Source organism: Plectropomus leopardus, chromosome 13 (assembly GCF_026936395.1).
Source record: "Plectropomus leopardus strain MGB_pleo_1.0 chromosome 13, ASM2693639v1, whole genome shotgun sequence".
NCBI classification, from domain to species: domain Eukaryota; kingdom Metazoa; phylum Chordata; class Actinopteri; order Perciformes; family Serranidae; genus Plectropomus; species Plectropomus leopardus.
Window position 1 is genome coordinate 33,432,444 of NC_142188.1, and position 18,151 is coordinate 33,450,594.

The 18,151-nt window shown below is 39.9% G+C and overlaps 1 protein-coding gene across 1 annotated transcript; it reads left to right on the forward strand.

Moving 5' to 3' along the window:
• Positions 1-11,019: 11,019 nt before the first annotated feature.
• chchd1 (coiled-coil-helix-coiled-coil-helix domain containing 1) lies at positions 11,020-18,151 on the forward strand. The gene is made up of 3 exons (XM_042502399.2): positions 11,020-11,380; positions 12,681-12,799; positions 17,457-18,151. Exons 1-3 carry the CDS (start codon positions 11,239-11,241, stop codon positions 17,565-17,567), a joined length of 372 nt encoding a protein of 123 aa, XP_042358333.1. The 5' UTR covers positions 11,020-11,238; the 3' UTR covers positions 17,568-18,151.

The window sequence follows — 18,151 nt, forward strand, 5'->3', positions numbered from 1 at the left end:
CTACAACCGAAGGCCAAACAGCACAGAAGTTCTGCACCTGCGAGAGGAAATAACTGTCCATACCAGCAGATGGTGGTCGTCTGTAATGGTCTGTCAAAAAAGGAAACAGGAAGACCAGTTCCAGTTAATCAAGCCAATGCCAAAAGAAAAACGTATACTTACCAACCACACAAACCATGAAAAAAACGTTTCTGCTAAAGAGTTCAGTGGCTAAAGAAAAACAACCTGACCTTATAGAACAAGTTTGTCTTGACTTGACCTCACTCCCTCTTAACTTTAGCTTGTTTACTCTACACATTTCCATTTGTCTTCTCGTGTGCTGAGCTGAACAGCCAGTCAGAGTGATTTCATTAATCAGTGGACTCTGCCGGCACAGATGTCGACTCAAGGTGCTGAATTGGCTGGGGGCCAACGAGGGCCAGAGGTGTGGGACACACCACAGCAACTAGGGCGACACATGCTAACTGCCAACCCAACGTTGATCGACCGTCGGCTTGGTGTGTCAGGGCCTTTAGAGCTAAAACTACTAATTAACTAATTAACTCAGTGTAGCCTATTTGACTGTTTTATTAGGTAATAATTCCCTCTGCTACTGTCTGATTATACAGGTGTATTGATGCTGGGCTGAGCACAGACTTATCACCCAGCTCAGACTACTCCTTATGGCTGAACATGTATTTTCCGCTTACAGGTATGATCTGCAGGAATGTTGATGAATGATTGTAAACTTGCTTGAAGTGAAAGTAAGAACCAACCCAGGATTAACTCTGGCTTGGTGTTTAGCCTTGCAGTATGTGGGTTTTTTTTAGGCGCCGTGTCTCATGTTGCTGCTTTGCAGTGGACTTTTGTGGCTCCGTATTACCTTTTAGGTCCCCTGTTTACGTTCTGGAATGCTGCTACTGTGATGTCAACAGATGCACGTGGTGGGATGACATGGCACTTTGTTATGTTTAGACAGCACAAGCACATGGCAACCAATGCTGAGACACCAACATACACATATGTTGGCAAGGATGGTTAGGAGTAGGGGAAGAAGGCACAGGAAAACACCTCTCATTCAGATGGAAAGTGAACACAGGACTCCTGCATGAAAGTCCAGGGTTTGTTCGATCCATCCACCACCCCTTCCACCCACCCTATAGGCACCCTCGTGTTCCTGGTATTACGTCATTACCGGCAGCATTTCAACCTGATGCTGCCTGATGTGTGTCATGCGGACACGACAGGTTCTGTCTGTCCGTGTTCTTACTTGATGCCATCTGGCTGTGTTTAATCCACATGTGAAAGCTGACTTTTGGTGTTGTGATTAAAGTGGTGTTATTTTGAACGTTTGGAATTAAAATAACGTGTCCATAAACATCCCGAACACAGATAAAAATCGGAAAATAATAAAATCCAGGCAGACGGCAGAGTCTCTGCAGATAAATACACTATCACACACTGAGAGTGGCTCATCAGTGATGGGTGAGAGAGATCAGTGCTGTATGTGCCTATACATGGTGTAAATCATTGACACAGGCTTTACATACTGCTCCATTCATTATCTCTGTGACTAACAGCTGCGGTTGTGGACCAGCACTCAACAAGGGGCACACACACACACACACACACACACACACGCACACGCACACGCACACACTCACACACACACACACACACACACACACACACACACACACACACATTTCTTCTCCTCCACACTACACCAGCTGTTGCTTTCCCCAGACCCTGTGCTCCCATTAATTATTCAGTTTTAAAAGACAGGCAACAAAACACACACACACACACACACACACACACACACACACACAATCATACACAACAGGGGGCTCTCTCTTTATGCAGCATAGATGACTCATACAGTCAGCCCACATGGGTCTATCATGAGAGATTCACGCTAATAAATCAATAGCTAGGCTGTCAAGCCAACTATTAATCATCATTTGAACCCATGTTGTTCAGGGTGCCCACATGTGTCAGGTGACATGCTATAGATATACTCCTCCTAGCATCCGTTTTGGCTGGTTTCCAAATGTTAAGTGCTATGGGTAATGGCTGGCAGAGAGTGTAACTGTTGACCAAAGAAAATCAGTCAGTCATACTGGAGGGCCTCCAAACAACAACAAATGCTTATCAGCTGGGATAGTGGCACTTAAAATATGATTTCAGTCTTCATTCTGCTTCATTTCTTATGCTGACGGAGAATGGCAACAAGCATGAATGAAAGACTTGTAGAGGATAAGCATCCAGTCCCAAATGTATATGGACATTTAGTAGCGTGTAAGTCTCTCAAACAGCCTTGAAGACAGACTTCATAAAAAGGATTCAAAAGGACATTACCACTTTTCACTGCTCCTGCTTACCTAACTTGGAACAGCTGGTGATCCAGCCCATTCACATTCTAAAGTTGTCAAATACCGCTGCTTTGACAGTGCTTTTGGTGTAAGATCCCAACACCCAAACCCTTTCGTGTTTGCATGATGCGCCGCTGGATGGCATCAGCTGAGAATGCAGCCAGGCAGAACCACTAATCCTAACCATCCATGGATGCACGTGCATTTGTTGTTGTACCAGCACTGGTTGCCAGGTGCTTTTGTTGCCTAAACATAACCACATTCAGCATAATTCCACCATGTGCTTGTGCTGAGCATCTTGGAACGTAAATGGCACACGCAGAAGGATACCTAGAGCATAATATGCACATTAACAAGTCCACTGCAGTATTCTGCAAGGTCATAGCATCATGTGACCTATAAAAGCAAAGAAAGGGTTTCCATTACAGTTTTGCGATGTTTGGCTTTTTCACATCACCTAAAATACCACTTTAGACGAGAGTAAAAATGTTATTGCGATAAATAGAAGGTTGCATTTTCACTTTGCACAATATCAGTGTTAATAGAAACCCCCCAAGTGAGTCAGATCCAAATATGGTCACTTCTGGCTCCAAAAAAAAAACAACAGGCCACAATGCTGAATACAAGGCTTCAAAATGTGAGTCCACATACCTGAGTGACAACACACTATCTACATCCATTATTTATACAGTCTATAGTTGGGACACATCCTGGCAGAAAATTTGAACACATTCAGCACACACTTTAATATTAACACTGCAAGCATAAACATGAGCTCATCAGTTGGTGAAGACTCAGACTGGAGGATGAACATACATGACTGTGTGGTCAAGAACTGCTTCATCTCCATTGTTAAATTTGGATGATGACACAGTTGTGGCAGGCTGGATCACCAACTATGATGATCATTAGCTGAGAAAATATGTGAATCCTGTCTCAATTGTGCAAAACAAAGAAACTGGTTCTGCACTTTGGAAGGAAGCAGTAGAGGAAGCCTTGAGAATGGATGGGACACTTAGAGAGAAGATGAGCACCTTCAGGTACCTGGAAGTCCACATCATTGAGACCCTGACATGGTCCATAGACAGCAGAGGCAGCACTTTGGATACCTCAGCCATTATAATTTAGAGTCTCTCTGAGGGTCCTGAAGACCTTCTGCTCTGGTTCTGTAAAAGGCTTCCTGATAGGTCTGGCAGCCCTTCCGGTCTTTCAGTCAGGGGGCTTTACTGTAGCAAACACAATATAACTTTACACTTTCCACATAGGTCCCATAATTTCTCAGTATGATTAGTTTAATCTGACTAGAACATTGACTGGAACCTAATGACACACATAGCATGTCAATCCCCTTTCTAGTTAATTGATTTGCTCCACCTCAGCATTGTGATGCATTTTTTCCATAATCTTGTTTCATCTTTTTTTGCCGCACTGCTGTGCGTTATCTCCCCATTCCAGCCAAATACTGGGAAACTGTCTAGCCTCCTCCTCACAAACACTAACAAGGGCCTAGACATGTTGGCTTGTCTCACAATCTTCTTGCCCCATGCAGAATGCACCAGTAGTAAATGGTAATTACTGTTGTGTATGATTAAGTCATCATTTATGTGATGTGATTTCACTTGATCAATTACCTTTACCTCACTTTACCTTACTGCTGGCAGAGATCAATGGGAACAAAAGCAGAACTGTAAAATGTTTGTTTCTACAGTAAAAAATCAATGAACTGATCAATCAATCACTTTTAAGCCACATCTAATATTACAAGGTCCAACTCCAGTGAAATGTGATCCCATCAGCTCCCTCAATTTGTGCTCTATAATGCATGGTTTCTGGTAGTGGAATGATTTAACTGCCCAGTCATACCGACCCCATCAAGATGGCCCTATGTTCACTTCTTCCAAGCCACTCTGAAGGGTGCATACCGGTGACCCGAAGCAGAAACGGGACAGCACCTCACATCTCACCATCACACCTGTCCTTATATTCACTGTTAAGCATCTTCTTCCTCTTCTTATCTTGCCAGAGTCTTTTGCTCTGTAACATCAGTAAATAGAAAATGTGTCACCTGGTTAAATGTTGCTGTCCAGGATTAAGCCAAGGATAATACAGTTCCTCATATTTGAAAACTGATGTGACACGGGGATCATCCAGTCTTATCTCCAATGCCTGTACAATGGTCAGCAGGATTCTAGTTCAGCTGGTGACCATCTTCAACATCTTCTCCTCTGTGTTTACTGATGATTTCATTTAAAAACCTTGACCTGGCTATCAAGCAACTAGCTAGCAGAAGTTGGCAGAAGGAAACTTTAGAGTTGATTTTCTCATCCTGATTGATGACTTGCAGCCACATGCCACCACTGTCCAGTATTGCAATAAAGAGATGCTAACACTGTCGCATAACTTTAGCACAAATTCAGTAAAGCTAAAAGAGAGGCAACTGGAAACATCAGCACCTAAGTCTACAGGCACTATAAGAGCCAGAAGAAGGATTCAAATGACAAAATGAAACAGTTCCTTTTGTTTCTAGTTATAGGCAGACTGATCTTCTCTGAGATCTTTGTCTGCTGTAACCGAGGCTTGTCTGACCTCTTTAGGAGAAGTCAGAGCTAACAAAGCAGTAGTGACCCAGCCTGGCCTTCCACACACTGCAGTGGTAAATATGCAGATCTGCCAGGGGCTCTTAGGGCTGAGTCAGACTTCACCGCACTGAAGGCAAGACAGAAGGGTTCAAAGGTCATGCGACAGCTGGAGAGGCAGGAACACAAATAAGGCAAAGCTGTGTTGCTAAAAGACATTCCTCATTTCCCAGTTTGGTCTGTTCTCAGCACCAAACAGGATCTGACCCAGAGGAGCAGGAGACACATTCAGTGACATTAGCTTACAACGAAAGCAAGCAGTGCAACTTCCAACTACCTTCATGAATTTGAGTGAATAGTTGGAGCACCTGAGCCATCTACAACATTAAAATACTGCTGACAGGTTGGTGCAATCTAACACTCTCATGGTTAGTGTTAGTGGCCAATTGCAGTGGAATCAGCATTGGCAACCTAAACATTTAATTTGATCATATTCCAGATGTATCCCTATCAATGTCCAGCCCATTTTCATCCCAAAAGCACTGCTGCTTTTTCCATAAGATCACAACACCAAAAGCCAGCTTTTGTGTGTGCATGAAATGCCACTGGGTGGCTTGAAATTAAAATGCTGCTAGTAACAACATGATATAAGGAGCATGAGACTGGGTGGGAGGGCCTGGTGGATGGGTCCAACAAACCCTGGACTTTCATGCAGGAGTCCAGTGTTCGCTTCCTGTGTGACTTCAATGTTTTTCCCTTCACCATACCATGTGCCTCATGCCCTAATCTTAACCATCTGTGCCAGCATGTGCATTTGTTGATGTTTCCATGTTGGTTGTCATGTGCTTTTGTTGCTCAAACATAACCATGTGCAGCGTAATCCCACCATGTGCTTTTGCTAACATCATGGTGGCAGCATCCTAGAATGTAAATAGCAGACACAGAGGGATAACTAAAATTAAATATGTAGACATGGAAGTCCACTGCAAAGCGACAACATATTACGAACTGCAAAGCAGCAACATGTAATGATTTTGGAAGCAAGTGTGTTGCAATGTTAGGCAGATAGGTAACAAGAACTTGCAGTATAGAAATGCCAAAGATACAGCTTCAGTACCCCTTGTTAGGCCAGAGATATACGTGCTGTTCACATACATGCAGTCATGAATGCTGCCATGCGTCCCCTGCATCGGTTTTGCATTTTACATTGGAAAATGGACTTGATTTAGAGGCCCTAGATACCACCGCTGCTGTCCCCTTTTCTGTCTTGATCTCAGCATTAACAGCATAATAACCTTGTTGGATGTTGCCATGTCTATTGTCTACATCTCACACATCTGGTAGTTGTTTATGGCCTGAGCTCTCTCATTTGTCCTCTAGATGTATCCTCCAGTGACTCGCATTGCGTATAAACAAGTAAATATACAAAAATGTTCATAACACAGCCAGATGTGTACGCTGTTTAACACATGGTTAATTATCATTTGGTGTTTCATTTTGTTTTGATGATAGTGGTAGAGAAATCTCCCATGGTTCAGTTGGGTTGAGATGTGGTGACTGTGAAGTTCATAGCATAGAATTAGTTTACATACTTATCAGATCATTCTGTGAGGCCTTTTACCTTGTAAGGATTCATCTGCAGTCTTCTACACTCATTTATTCAGGCTTTGTCTTTCATTTGCTACTTGTTTGTATGTAATTCTAATTCAGTGGGCCCCAGTGGCACAAAGCCTGGTTACAGCTCAGTGACTACTGAATAATTGTTGAATCTCAACTAATAAGCTGTTGAAATGTTACAAATATCCATCAACTAAATACAGCGTGACCAGAATACTTTCATTGTATTTGTGCAATCTAACTTGTGTTGTAGAAGTCTGCAATAATAGTCTGTAATATAATAATTTCAAATGTGTATTCACTATTTGGGTTTAAACTTTCTTTCATGGCTCAGTTTAGTCATTAACATGAGTATCCTCATTTAATTTTTTCCTCAATATTTCTAATCTGGGGTCTAAACAATCTTGTGACCCTGACACCAGAGTACCATACAACAATGAAAGTAAGCCTCTACTACAATAATATTTCACTACTTTGTTTTCTAAACAGATAAAGGAGGTATATTAAGAGAACTATTTTGAGATATAAAAATGTAAGTATTTAGTGGAACCGTTTGTAAGGTTTATGAGGATTTATTGGCACTGCTCAGGATTTGGCAGAAATCAATCCTGAGCAGTCTAGTTAGGAGCCAGGTTGGGGTGGTAGATGAGTCACAAAACACAGGACTTTCCCTAGGAGACTGGTGTTTGGAACCATATGAACTTTAAGTGAACTTTGAGCACATCCTCAAAATATTTTGTTTGCCTAAACCTTAACCGCAATAACTTTACTTGCCTAAACCTAACCTCCATGACTTTACATCAAGGATATATTGTCATACCTGGGCTGCTAATTTGAAGGATGTTGTACAAACCTTTGTTTGTGGCTATTACAGTAGTTCTTTTGGAACTGCACAGAGACTTAGGTTAACAATGATGACATGCTAATGAAAACAAAGGCTGTTGCTACTAATGTGTTTATCATTATCCATTTTTGGTTATTTCACTCCAGTAAGCCAGCAAGCCCCTCTATTGCAAAGAATGTCAGAAATGATTTAGCATCCCCATTATCACTGTAACTCACAACAAGCTGTGAGCTGTCTGTCTGCTTGTATTTCCTGCAGTAAGAGCAGAATAGTTCTGTGGTGACTGGCACATTGACTTGTTGGCAGGCATATCATTTTCCCTGTTTACATAAGGATTATCAAAAGTATGTTGTTATTGTAAAGACATTTTGAATATGGTGAAACCTGACTCATCAGCAACTAGTTTCACGGATCAGTTTTGATAAACTCCTCTCGTGTTATAGAAAAGTCAGATATCATACAATGTGGCTTCTCAAATCATAAGGGCTGAAATTAGATCTTTGGGTTAACATGAGTTCACGGCTTATGATATGACTCTTATCTTGAAAGAATCATACCTGGGGAAATGACCATTGTGTTTCTTTTAGTGTGTGTTTCAGTTTTTGGCAGTGCATTATTTTTCTGCATTTTCAGTGCAGTAATGTGTAAAACATGACAGTGTGTATTTGTCCACTGGAGGTTAACAGGAAAGGATAAACTGCTTGATTGGCACATCTGAAAGAATGTTCAAACACTGTCAGCATGATTTATCAGTCCACTCATATCCTCACAAAAGATTCTTTAAGACAGCTCTGTGTGTGTGTGTGTGTGTATGTGTGTGTGCCTTCACACACATTGAAGCTTTGCTGTCACACACATATACACCTCATGGTGAGAGTAAGGAATGAATTTGATTTGTGGTGTGACTGAGATTGTGTGTCAGATCGCTGTGGATGAACTGATCCTGGCACAGAATCAAGCCTAATGTGCAGCACATTTTCTCAAGGAGAACAACATGCAGAGACACAGAGAAGCCACACAGCTTCCAGGCACACAGTGGCAGGAGAGTGCCAATGTGTTTACCTCTGGAAACTTGAGGACAGAAGGCGAACACACACTGTTTCCAACAGAGAGATTTCATTAAAGTTAGATTTTGTGTGTGTGTGTGTGTGTGTGTGTGTGTGTGTGTGGATGCCACTTCTGAAGCCCTTGCAAAGGGTGTATCCCTAAGGGTAGGGTAATGCTAGACAGAACTGTGATGTGTTGTCGGATCAGGTTGCAAAACAAAAGTGTTTACAGTTTTTACAGAGCCTCACTGGAACATAGGGGGTTAAATATGGGGATGAAGGTGCACAGTGGTGCAATCAGTGGTTCACATAATAAGTCACAGAATTAGATGTTTAAAAATGTTAAAAAAGAGTTTCATTTTTTGTATGTATTTTTATATGCTTAATTAACCCCAGGGGAAATTAAATTTCACACTCTCATTTACACATAAACCCGAAACTCAATCACTCCTTCTCTCTCTCTCTCACACACACACACACATACACAAAATAAGAAGCTATACATCAATTAAATGGAGAAATGTCTGTAGGCAGGGTCTACCCATGGTCAGGCACCTCAAGCAGTTTGGGGTTGGTGTCTTGCTCAGACGATTCCCAGGCCACCCCAAAGAGTTCAACTCTGCTAACTTTCTCATCTCATATCTCTAGCTGCTTTTAAAGAGGTGGCACTACAGGGCTGCAAAAAAGCCCCCCCTTTGCAAAAAAGCCCCCCCTTTGTGGAGGCAGTGGTAGAGCCGCAGCTCCACTGTTCAGTGGAGTAAAATGTATTTTTAAAATAACGGCTTCAAATGCCCGTCAGTAAGGGCTGTCTTACAAAGAGATAATATATATTCTACATATAGCGTACACTTTTTGCTGATATCTGTAAATGTCAGTGGAAAACTCGATATCTGTATAATTAAAAAAAGATTCAAGTGGTCCCAATATGTGAACCATTGATGTACAGTAGTGAACAGAAGGCCTTTTGATAGTGATCTGTGAACAGCCAGTCCTAACTCAGCTGACTGTAACCTTCATTTAATCAGTCCAGGTGCTTTATTACTTTATAACTGTTTGAGCTGGAAAATTCTGAAACATAAGTAACACAGTGTTGGAGTGTGGGTGTGTTGTTTCCTCTGATGTTTTACAGCTGAACCTAATTTGACTTGACACGGTACCAGCTGTGATACATGCATCAGATGGGCTGATGTTAAGACTTGCTCTGCATTCTCCCTGAGTGTCATGTAGCCATAGGCCATGTGCCAGAGGAACGCAGTGCTGTTTCTACTGGAAACTGTGCACAACACAACTGTTCTTCATCACTGTCAGCTGGTAGCACAGACTAATGCCACGTAACAATGGGATTGATCGGAAACACATGAGTACAATCAAAAAAATGTCATTATACCCTTATGAAACTTTGGTGCTGTAGATCTACTTGTTCATTTTGAAGACTGGGTGGAAAATATTGGTATTAAAAGAGAAGTTCGCTAACAAAAATATTGTCCCTTTATCTGGATGTTTCTGGTCGTCCTTATTCAATGATATGTGTAAGAAAGCATGGGGAATCAGTGATAAATACTGTCTAAATAACAAGCTTAAGGGAGTGTCTGTTATTGTGTTTGTTTATAAATGCATCTGGATAAAACCTATGCATCTAAAACCCATTTTTTTAGAGATTTCCTAAACATTCAGGCTTGTAACCTCTCCAAAGAAATCTCTACTATGTTCAATATCAGAACAGTTATGGTAAATATGTAATTTATTAATGTAAATGGAAAAATATTTCTAAAAATATCAATCCACAAATGTAAAAAAGTCTCTTAAACTGTGTCACAATTTCTGCTATTTTGACCAGATTTCATTTTGTTTAAAATCTGTTAGTATTGTTTGGAAGAATGCAATATTCTGTTTTCCTATTCGAGTTTGCACTGTTGAATTGTTCTAAATAAAATTAACCCTTTGAAACCTGAGCAAATTGTCCTGATTTACCTTCCTCTCATGTTCCTGAAAGGTCAGGAACATGAGAGGAAGGAAATGATTTACTTTACATGAAATGACCCAAAAATTGGCAAGAAAGTAGTTAAAATTAAAAGAAATTACCCGGAAATGTCCATACAGAAACAAAACAACAGAACATTAGGCTAACACAACAACAACAACAACAACAACAACAACAACAACAATAAAAAACAAACTATGAAATAACCTGAAAATAAGTGCTTAAAATATAGACATTTTTTTCGACAACATAATTTTGAATACATAATAGGTATGTATAACTAATAAATAATAGTTATAAATATGGATTTTTGGAACCCCTTTCCTAGTTTAATGTTTGTTTTTTTCTCTCTCTTTTCTTTTTTCAGATAGCCTAACTTTTCTTGTCACTTTTTACATATTTCTTGCAATTTCTGGGACATCTCTTGCCAAGTGGCTCATTGTTTTTTTCACCCCACGTTTTTCAAAATAAAGCAAACCAATTTTGCTCGGGTGTTAGATCTTTAAAAGCATCCAAACACAAGAGAGCTGCTCGACCCAGCTTTCAAGGGGTTAAAAAATCGTCAGCTCTGTGAGGAGTACGACAGCACAGGCTTATGCTTGTTGGTGTTTTACGACACCACATTTCATTTTACGGCTCAATATGGCGTCCCACTGGTGAGCCGAGTGACGGAGTGGGAAAGTTTAGTGACATTAAAGTGAAAATTGTTCGCTGTTTTCGTCAGTTTTCCGTGTCAGAGAGGTCCACACAGCAGCTGCCCGTCAGCTCTCACACAGTGAGCGGTCAGGGAGCAGCAGTGAGCGGGAGGGAGGTGAAGGAAATGGCGGCGCAGGGAGGCATCGCGTTCCAGGAGAAGGTCAGCAGGCTGCTGTGCAAACGCGAGGGGAAGAGACCCGTCCTCAAACCCAACAAGCCCCTGATCCTCAAAGACGCTGTGGCGAAGCGCAAACCCAGCAAAGGAGGTACGTCAAGTTATGAAGAAACACTTCGTGAATAACATTTCTGAGTGTCTGTAGCGCTGCTCTGCCAAATACACACACACACACACACACACACACGCACACACACACACTGAACATTAACAGGGACGAAACCAACCTGCTTTGAGTTGCCGGTATCTATGCATAAAACTTCACAAGGTGATGAATGGATGTCGTGTTTTCCTTTCTTTCTTTGTGCATTTTATGTAAGTCTCTTGCTATTGTTTTATGTAAAAAAACAAAATAGCAAATGACCATTAAGACCTTTCAATCATATAAAAATGAAAACCTAATAAACCAGCAAACATATTCATGAAATAAAAAATATTTTTTTAAAAAAGAAAAGAAAAGAAAATCATATTAGGTGATGAATAGGTCGAGGGGTTAAGTATATAAAAATTATTTTAAAAAATAAGGGTAAAAGAATAAGTAGAGAGACAAAAAAATCCTTGTATTGGATCACACCAAACACATGTAGACAATGGGTGGCTCCTAGTTACACTACAGTGTGTGATCTCGAAACATACATTGTCCATCCCTTAAAAGTCATCCTCTCCATGACATAAATACTGCATATGCCATCAATCCGTTAGTCGACACGGGGTATTTCTTTTTTCAGCCATTTCTTGGTTAGGGATTTCTTACAGGGCGGCAATAATATTTTTAACAGGTATTTGTCCTTTTTTTTCCATTTGAGTTCCTCCTTTCCAAACAGATACATCAGTTCAAAGTAAAAGTAATTTTGGTTAAAAAAAAAAAAACAGCATCCAGGATGTCAGTTTGCAAAACATTCTTCCAGCTAAATTCTCTTCAGGATGGCAAGTTTGTTGTTTTCCATTGATGTCTAAACACCTCCTCCCAGTAACTCTTGTGTGACAGTCATATCACCGTCATTTTCCTATCTTGTTTTTACTTAAAGTGCATTTTCATTATCACGTTGTTGAAGGCTCACGTGTATCTTTGAAATAATCTTTTTATGGGGTTTGTTCTCATATGCTCTAATAAATATTCAGATGAAGTGATATCATATTTTCATACATCAACATTTTTGTTACAAATAAACAGTCGTTTGTTTCTAAGACCTACCGTTTAGGTCCAACTGTACCAGAGGAGAAGTGACATGTTCCAACCTCCCCCATAGGCAGAGTAACCTCTAACAGACAGAGGGTTAGTTCTAACACTTAATTTAATTGTAGTTTTACCCTACAGACCCTCAGGAATATGTTGTCTTTCGAATCATGCGTGGCTATTAAAGGGTAAACATGTGTCCGTCCCTCCACAGAGGCCACCTGTGTCACAGAGATGTCCGTCCTGATGGCCTGTTGGAAGCTGAACAACTTTGTGGAAGGTCTGTGCTCCAGCGAAATGAACTCCTTTTACACCTGCGTCAAGGCAGCTCAGGTATGTTCTCATACACAGCAGCACAACAGACACAAGAAGTGGTGCTCTAAGATGACACATGCACTTTAAAATAGGCAGAGTAGAGGAAAATGCAATTCTACAGGGCCCCTGAAGTGACATGCAAAAATGTCTTTTTCTAATGCACCCTGAGAAATTACACATTCACTGGAAGTATCAGTTTATAAAGTCTGCAAAATCATTTTAACACACTTGAGCTCTGTGTTATACATGAAATAAGTATCACAATATTAATCTGGATGCTTTGATGTGTGTATATAGTGTATGACAACTTGGCAAATGCATGCAAAACATGCACTGTTCTCTTGTTTTTAGTTATAGCTTGTTCAGATTCAATAATTTAAAAAACATCATTTTTAGAATAATAGTATGAATAAGATTATATTCTCTGATATCTGATAAATGGGGATCTGGAATTGTGGTTCAGCCATAGTACACATGAAGAGTCTCCTGTAGTGTTGGGAGATATATGAGATTCCATCGGCCGCTGTCAGACCAACAACAACCTGCTGATAGATTTATGCAGGTTTGTGCACCTTGAACTGTAATAAGGTTATTTGTTTCAACATTTTAACTGTGCTGGATTGTGGATCAGATTTTGTGTGAGTGACAGGACGTTCTTTATAATAAAGTTTTTCCCTTTGAGCTCTGATAAATTCCAAACACTCATGGTCTTTACTGCACTATGGCAATTACCAGAAATGCGGCACACAAGTAGGCACTTGACCCCTCAAACGTACCGTGTGGTGTTTCCCACAGATTTAGAACCTCTGCGTTGCAGTAGCTGATGATGGCAAACCTTCCGTTTTCTTTTTTAAGCTTGTTGTGTTTGTGTGTTCCTTACAGGGCTTTAAACTTTAAACTATTTAAACTTTAAACTATTTTTTGCAATATTTTAAAGCTATATCTATTTGAATACTTTTAAATGTCCTCTTAATGAATGTAAACAAAATAAAATAAAAAAATCTGAATGAACTGCAGTTACAGTTAAAAAGAGTAGCTACTGTCGTTTAATAAAGTTGAATACACTACTGTCATAATAACATTTAATGAAATATGGTTATAAGGAAATTAAAACGGTGCATTTACTTTGAAGGACCTGGCTTGTCTCAGGCAGTAAGTGTAGATGTTTTTGCTGTGGACCTGAAGCTTCCAGTCATCGGTTGGTAGTTAGCATAGCAGACAGTTAAACAGATACCTCAGCGCCTTTAGCTGTGAGAACTCATTCATTGTGAGCAGGAAACAAACTAACAGCTCCCCAGTTTGGATATAACCAATATTTCAAGTCACACTGCTGCTCCATGGTCACAAAATGTGACTAATACACTGCCACCACTACCACTCATTAAGACTGTAACTGTAGCACCGTTAAACCTAATGATTTATTCTCTGAGAACTGGAAACAAACTCGCAGCTCTCCAGTTCAGATATTAATAGTATTTGAAAATCAAAGTGGTGCTCCATGGTCACAAAATGTGACTAAATAGTCACAGTCTGGAGCTCTGCAAAAGCCATGCTTTTTGTGTGTGTCTGTTAGAGGCAGAGAGCCGCAGAGGAGAGAGCAAGGGAACCAAAGCGCCACTGGCTCATAAAATTGATGGAACAATTAATAATCGATGTCTGCAATTTCATACATCGCAGGCAAGGAGCAAGGCGTGATTCCTCACGTATTTTTGATATATCGCCCACCCCAGTCTGTTATTCATAATTCTGTGTCCCCTCTAAATTTAGACGTTTTTGCAGGTTCATTAACGTAGCACTGCTGAACTCATTATGAGTTCTTTTTTATTTTCCTCAGCAGCAGTTTGTGGAGTTTGAGATTCAGCACAATGAACTGTTACATTTCACTTTCACTGCACCTGGCATTCTGTTGCTCCACCTGTGCCTAGATTATGTTCTGTGTTTCAAGAGTGTGGTGCAATGAATAACTGAATGGTTTATATAATTCAGCAGTGCTCCTAATGGAACAGTCCAGCTCCAAAAATAGAAAATCAATACGTGGTGGCAGATGTGTTAACTGTGGCAGGCCGCCACAAATAAATGAATGTGTGGGAAACCCTGCTGTGTATCTGACAGCGAAGGTTATCAGACCGTTACAGAATATACAAACACAGCAGACAACATGAGGCCCGTGTGTTGTACGGCTTAGCACTTAACAGATAAAAGATGCAGAGCAAAGGAGGGCAAACTACACAATTTACTGATACTATATGGATTGTTAATGATTACTAAGTGATTAATCAGTCACTGTGTGTAATATTATTGGTCAAGAATTAACTGGTGGAGCACAAACGTGGTGAAACATTATTTATGCATCACTGGTTCATGGCTTCCATCTGCTTTCAGCAGCTGGACTATCTTCGATTTAGAGAGTAGGGCGAGGCGACCTCATATGTCATGTGAAATTTATTGAGCGCAGACGAGTAACAGTTCTTATTGCCTAAATGACCTAGAACTTACTTTTTTGATTTTCAAAACGTCACTCTATTTCACTAATTAAACAAGCAAGTAGAAATAGTATGAGGGGGCTGTGAAATGTCAAAACCCACTGAAGTTACTGCTTCAGACTGAAAGTCATAAAAGGGAACACCACCTAAATTTGAATTTCAATGTTAATTCCACGACCAAGGAAAGTTCAATCACTCTCTGTGAACATGAGCTACTGTCTCTCAAAGCCTAAAAAAGAGAAAGAAGTCTCAAACTTGTGATATCATGGGGTCTAAAGTCTGGAGCTGCTCCAGAGACGATGAATGGCTGGTTAAGTGTACCCACAGAATGTTTGTTTTCAGTTTTATACCAAAATGAACTGTATTCTATTGTACCGTCATCAGTTGTGAGAACAGAAAATGTTCCCATATGCTCAGAAGGTTCCTCTGGCTGCTCGCAGTGTCATCTACAACATCTTTCACCTTTCGTCGTCTATGGAGCAGCTCGAGACTTTACACCCATGACATTACAAATTTTAGTGTCGCACTCTAGTTTCTGGATTTGGGAGAGAGTTATGCATGCTCACTAATATTTTTGGACTGTTAGACCAAAGGAATAAGATGTATGAATTCTGAATATGGTGTGGTTCCCCTTAAAGTCAATAAAATCTTTTGTTGAGATAAATGGATATTGATGATTTGTTGTCAAATTAACTACAAATAAGTGGTCAACCTGCAGGAAAACTGTTGCAGGCTGAAAAAAGGACATTTCAATGATAACTGTAATATATTTATTATATAGACTTTTTATGAAGCTTTTTGATATGAGAATCATAAGCATGAACATGGCAGGCCTCAGTACTCCAATACACTTCAGACATTCTCAGTATAGTGAACTAAGATTCTTTTCACTGCTGCAGAGTTTCTGAGCATGTCACAATAATAACATCTGCTGCCATAAATAGATTTTCTATTTTTGGAACTTGACCGTTCATTAGGAGCATTGTTGAAGTATGTATATTCTTAGGTTATGCATTACTTCACACTCAAGGAGTGCAGAGTGTACTCGGGGCACAGATGGAGCAGCAAGTTTGCTTTTACTTGCAGCAGCTGCTCCTCTAATCCATTGATCTGATCTGATCAGCTCTGATTGGATCGACAGATCATTTATCCTCCCTGTGAGACACAAACTGCTACTGTTGTTGTCCCCCCATTGTTCATCACTCTAATTCTGTGGGAAAAACCGTGCTGTATATTTTCAAAAAAGTACTCATTACTCGCTTGACAACAAACTACTAATTATGAGCCATGTTTTCCTCTTTTTAGTCATTTGGTGCTGCTGGTCAGCAGTGCCACTGATCAATACCATGGAAATAGTTTTAAGTGCCAAATTAGCAAACATATGAACTTGCATTAGTGTCATCTAAGAGTAAAACTAAGCTACAAACCAGTCTAAAATATCTTTGTGAAACTGCCCGGAGAGCTCTCAGTTGTCATGATCTTGGGAAGTCTCTCTACAGAAGAAATGTTCAGTGTTCAGTCTGCGTCTCACCTCATCATTCATGTGAGACTTTAAACTTTCTCAAAGTTTGCCTGACCTCATGTTTACAGTCATGGAAATCTGTTTCACAAACTTATATAATAATACATGATGTGTCCAGGGATCTGAAATTTGATAATCCAATGATGATGTTTCTACAGTTTCTGGCTTTGATAATTGGTGTCATTTTGGTGATTTTTGAAGAAAATTCAAAAATCACCAAAAAGTTTTAAAGAAAAAAAGCCAAAATGAATAAATAATAAATAAGAATAAATAAAATGAAATAAAATAGAATTTCTTTTTTATTTATTTTTTGAAAAATCACCCCAAAACATTTTTAAAAAATATCGCCAAAATGTTGTCTTCAAAAAATGGCAGTTTTATCCAAAGAAAAAGAAGGCCACTTCTTTTTTTTAAGAAAAGTTTTCTTTTTGTTTTTCATTATTATTATTTTTAAGATAAACTATATTTTTAAAAGCTATTAAATAGTAGCGAAAAAGAACAGATAAGGAGCATCTATGGCCGTTTCAGAAAATGTACGGAAAATTTGCCCAAGGGTCATGGAAGAGTCTTTAAACATGTATTGGTAAAAATATGTACGAACCCTGTGTACTTAGCTAGCAGATTACTCATTATAAGGCACTGTAATCCAATGATCCTTTTTCTTACACAGGCTGCTATGAAGAATAAATCTGAACAGACCAGCCTCCAGGGCGGACGTCTGCCCCCAAAACAAGCCACCAGCCTGCTGAAGAGATACCCCAACGTGCACACTGAGATCTAGGAATGAAACCTTTTCTTGCCCAACCTATACAAACGTGCAGGTTGAACAAAGACATTGGGCTAAGTCTTAGAGCTGGATTTTATTGTGATAAGGTGTTTACAGTTGTCAGCTACTGTTTGAATCAACACTGGGTTACCATACACATGTATTAAATGTCACAAACTCACTGCATGACTCCTTTGGTATGTAAACTTATCCAAACATTCACTTTGCTGACTAATGTTCTGTATTCACAACACGCTGCGTTTGATGGTTTAAACTATAATGAGACTGTCTCCTGGTGTCCACATTTGGCTCTGATCAACGCGTCGCCATTTAGTCTCAATCTAATTTAGCAGAGTGGTCTCATTCAGTGCACTGATGTTATTAGTGGATGTGATAGAGTTATTCTTCTTGGGTTTCATGGCTCCTGGCTGGAAGCTCAGCGTTATCACCAAACACTTAAATGCCTCGTCATTCCTGTGGACGCTGAGATTGGTGGTTAACAGATATTGAAATCAACCTGCTGAACAGATTACCAGTAAGCAACGCTTAGTGTGGTTGATATGGATATTCCTGAATAAATTAAAACTGTTTGTTATTGA

Coding starts and splice junctions, on each gene's coding strand:
- chchd1 (XM_042502399.2), top strand. CDS start 11,239: ATGGCGGCGCAGGGAGGCATCGCGTTCCAGGAGAAGGTCAGCAGGCTG. Junction 11,381..12,680: donor GCGCAAACCCAGCAAAGGAG/GTACGTCAAGTT, acceptor GTCCCTCCACAG/AGGCCACCTGTGTCACAGAG. Junction 12,800..17,456: donor CCTGCGTCAAGGCAGCTCAG/GTATGTTCTCAT, acceptor TTTCTTACACAG/GCTGCTATGAAGAATAAATC.